At 40.3% G+C, this 1,961-nt stretch overlaps 1 protein-coding gene across 1 annotated transcript; it reads left to right on the top strand.

Annotated features, from left to right (window-relative positions):
• The first annotated feature begins 771 nt into the window (after nucleotides 1-771).
• On the top strand, nucleotides 772-1,704 carry LOC127571897 (succinate receptor 1-like). Its single transcript, XM_052018646.1, has one exon. It carries the CDS (start codon nucleotides 772-774, stop codon nucleotides 1,702-1,704), a length of 933 nt encoding a protein of 310 aa, XP_051874606.1.
• Nucleotides 1,705-1,961: the final 257 nt, after the last annotated feature.

The raw sequence follows: 1,961 nt of genomic DNA, 5'->3' as shown, positions 1-1,961 counted from the left end.
TTTTCATTGTACCTGTACTTCACTGTATGCATCTGACAATAAACTCACCTTGACTTGAACAATTTCTCCTTCCACAGATGCTGCCTGACCTGATGAATACTTGCAGCATTTCACACTTCCCCTCACATCTTAGACAGTTGAAATAGAAACGAATGCTTGTAATTGCGACGCTATTACAGCGCCAGCAATCGAGGTTCGATTCCCGTCGCTGTCTATAAGGAGTTTGTATGTTCTCCCGTGTCTGCGTGGGTTTCCTCCGGGTGCTCCGGTTTCCTCCCACATTGCAAAGACGTACGGGTAGGTTAATTTGGGTTTAAAATGGGTGGTGTGGACTCGTTGGGCCGGAAGGACCTATTACCACACTGTAAATAAAATGTAAAAAATTTAATTAAGGTTAAGAGAGGCAGATTCAATCATTGGTCTTCCCATTAAGCAGTTGATCAAAGGTCAAACAGGTAAAACCAGGGATGGAATGGAAAGAATCATAGGAATAGGATTTCTCGGCTTGTTCTACAGAGATGTTAACAGGATATTCTTTAATAGAAAGTATTACAAACCGTCACCATCAAGGCAAGAAATGGTTAAGGTTAAATCACTGAAGTTTATTTTAACTTTAACATCTATTTGTTCATAATCATTCCTCTTGTTTTCTTTAAAACAATATGTTTTTAATGCTGGAATTATTTGATGTTATTTGAAATTTGGATTGTAGTGTGCTTCTCTTACCAAATGACAGCTCCAGTCACCTGTTTCTGTTTGAAATTTTAGGAAATGAATGAAACTTGCTCCAGAATTAATGATATCCTTGATTCCTACTACCTCACAGCCATGTACAGCATTGAGTTTCTTTTAGGATTGATGGGGAACATCGTTGTGATAAGTGGTTATATCTTCTGCCTGAAGAATTGGAAATGCAGCAACATTTACCTCTTCAATCTTTCCATCTCCGATCTGACCTTCATCTGTACGCTCCCAATGTTCGTGGTCTATTATGCGAAGGGCAAACATTGGGTGTTTGGCGGTTTTCTCTGCAAGATGAACAGGTACATTCTCTACACCAACATGTACCTGAGCATGCTGTTCCTGACTTGTATTAGTATTGACCGATACTTGCTAGTCAGCAACCCATTGAGGGTGCATGTGTTTCAAAGGAAGAAGGTAGCCATCTGCATCTGTATCGCCCTATGGATCTTTGTCACCTTGGAAATAATCCCCATCTTAACCTTCATCAGTTCCGACGATGTGACAACTCATGACAACAGCACCATTATTAAGTGCGTCGACTACGCAAGTGCTGGGAACCCAGTCCACAATCTAATTTACAACGTGTGCCTCACCACTTTTGGGTTTGTGCTTCCAATGTGTGTCATGGGAGTTTTCTGTGTGAAAACAGCTCGCAAGTTGAAGAAATTAAGCCAAGAAAGAACTTGTAGTGTTTCTCTTGAAAAGCCACTCACTCTGGTCATATTGGCCATTATCATTTTCTCTATATTATTTACCCCTTATCACATCATGAGAAATGCTCGCCTGGTGTCAAGATTGGAAAATATCAACATTTCAAAGGGTACAATTGAGTGCATAAAGGCTGCTTATGCTGTGTCAAGGCCTGTGGCTTTTCTCAGTATCGTCACCAATCCCATTTTCTACTTTTTTTCTGGGGACAGATTCAGGGAAAAAATTGCAAACAGCTTGAAGTGCCATTGATTGTAAAGTGCTGTTCAACAGGCAATATAGGGCTCTACATCTTACTGACAACTGCCTCTTTCGGAAGAGACATCAGTCTGGAGCCTTCCTCTTGAGAATGGGAACAACTAATCATTCAGATTCATCTTAATTACTTGACCACATATCCCCGACAAGTACAGAATTGTTCTGCAGATCCACTGAGGGAGATTCTCAAACTCGTCACAGTTGTCAACAGATACAGAATAAAAATTTTAAAAAAATAGGAATCCTTGTCA

The sequence above is a fragment of the Pristis pectinata genome, chromosome 6, assembly GCF_009764475.1.
Source record: "Pristis pectinata isolate sPriPec2 chromosome 6, sPriPec2.1.pri, whole genome shotgun sequence".
NCBI classification, from domain to species: Eukaryota; Metazoa; Chordata; class Chondrichthyes; order Rhinopristiformes; family Pristidae; genus Pristis; species Pristis pectinata.
The sequence above is the reverse complement of the archived record's forward strand: the minus strand, read 5'-3'. Positions and strand labels throughout refer to the sequence as shown.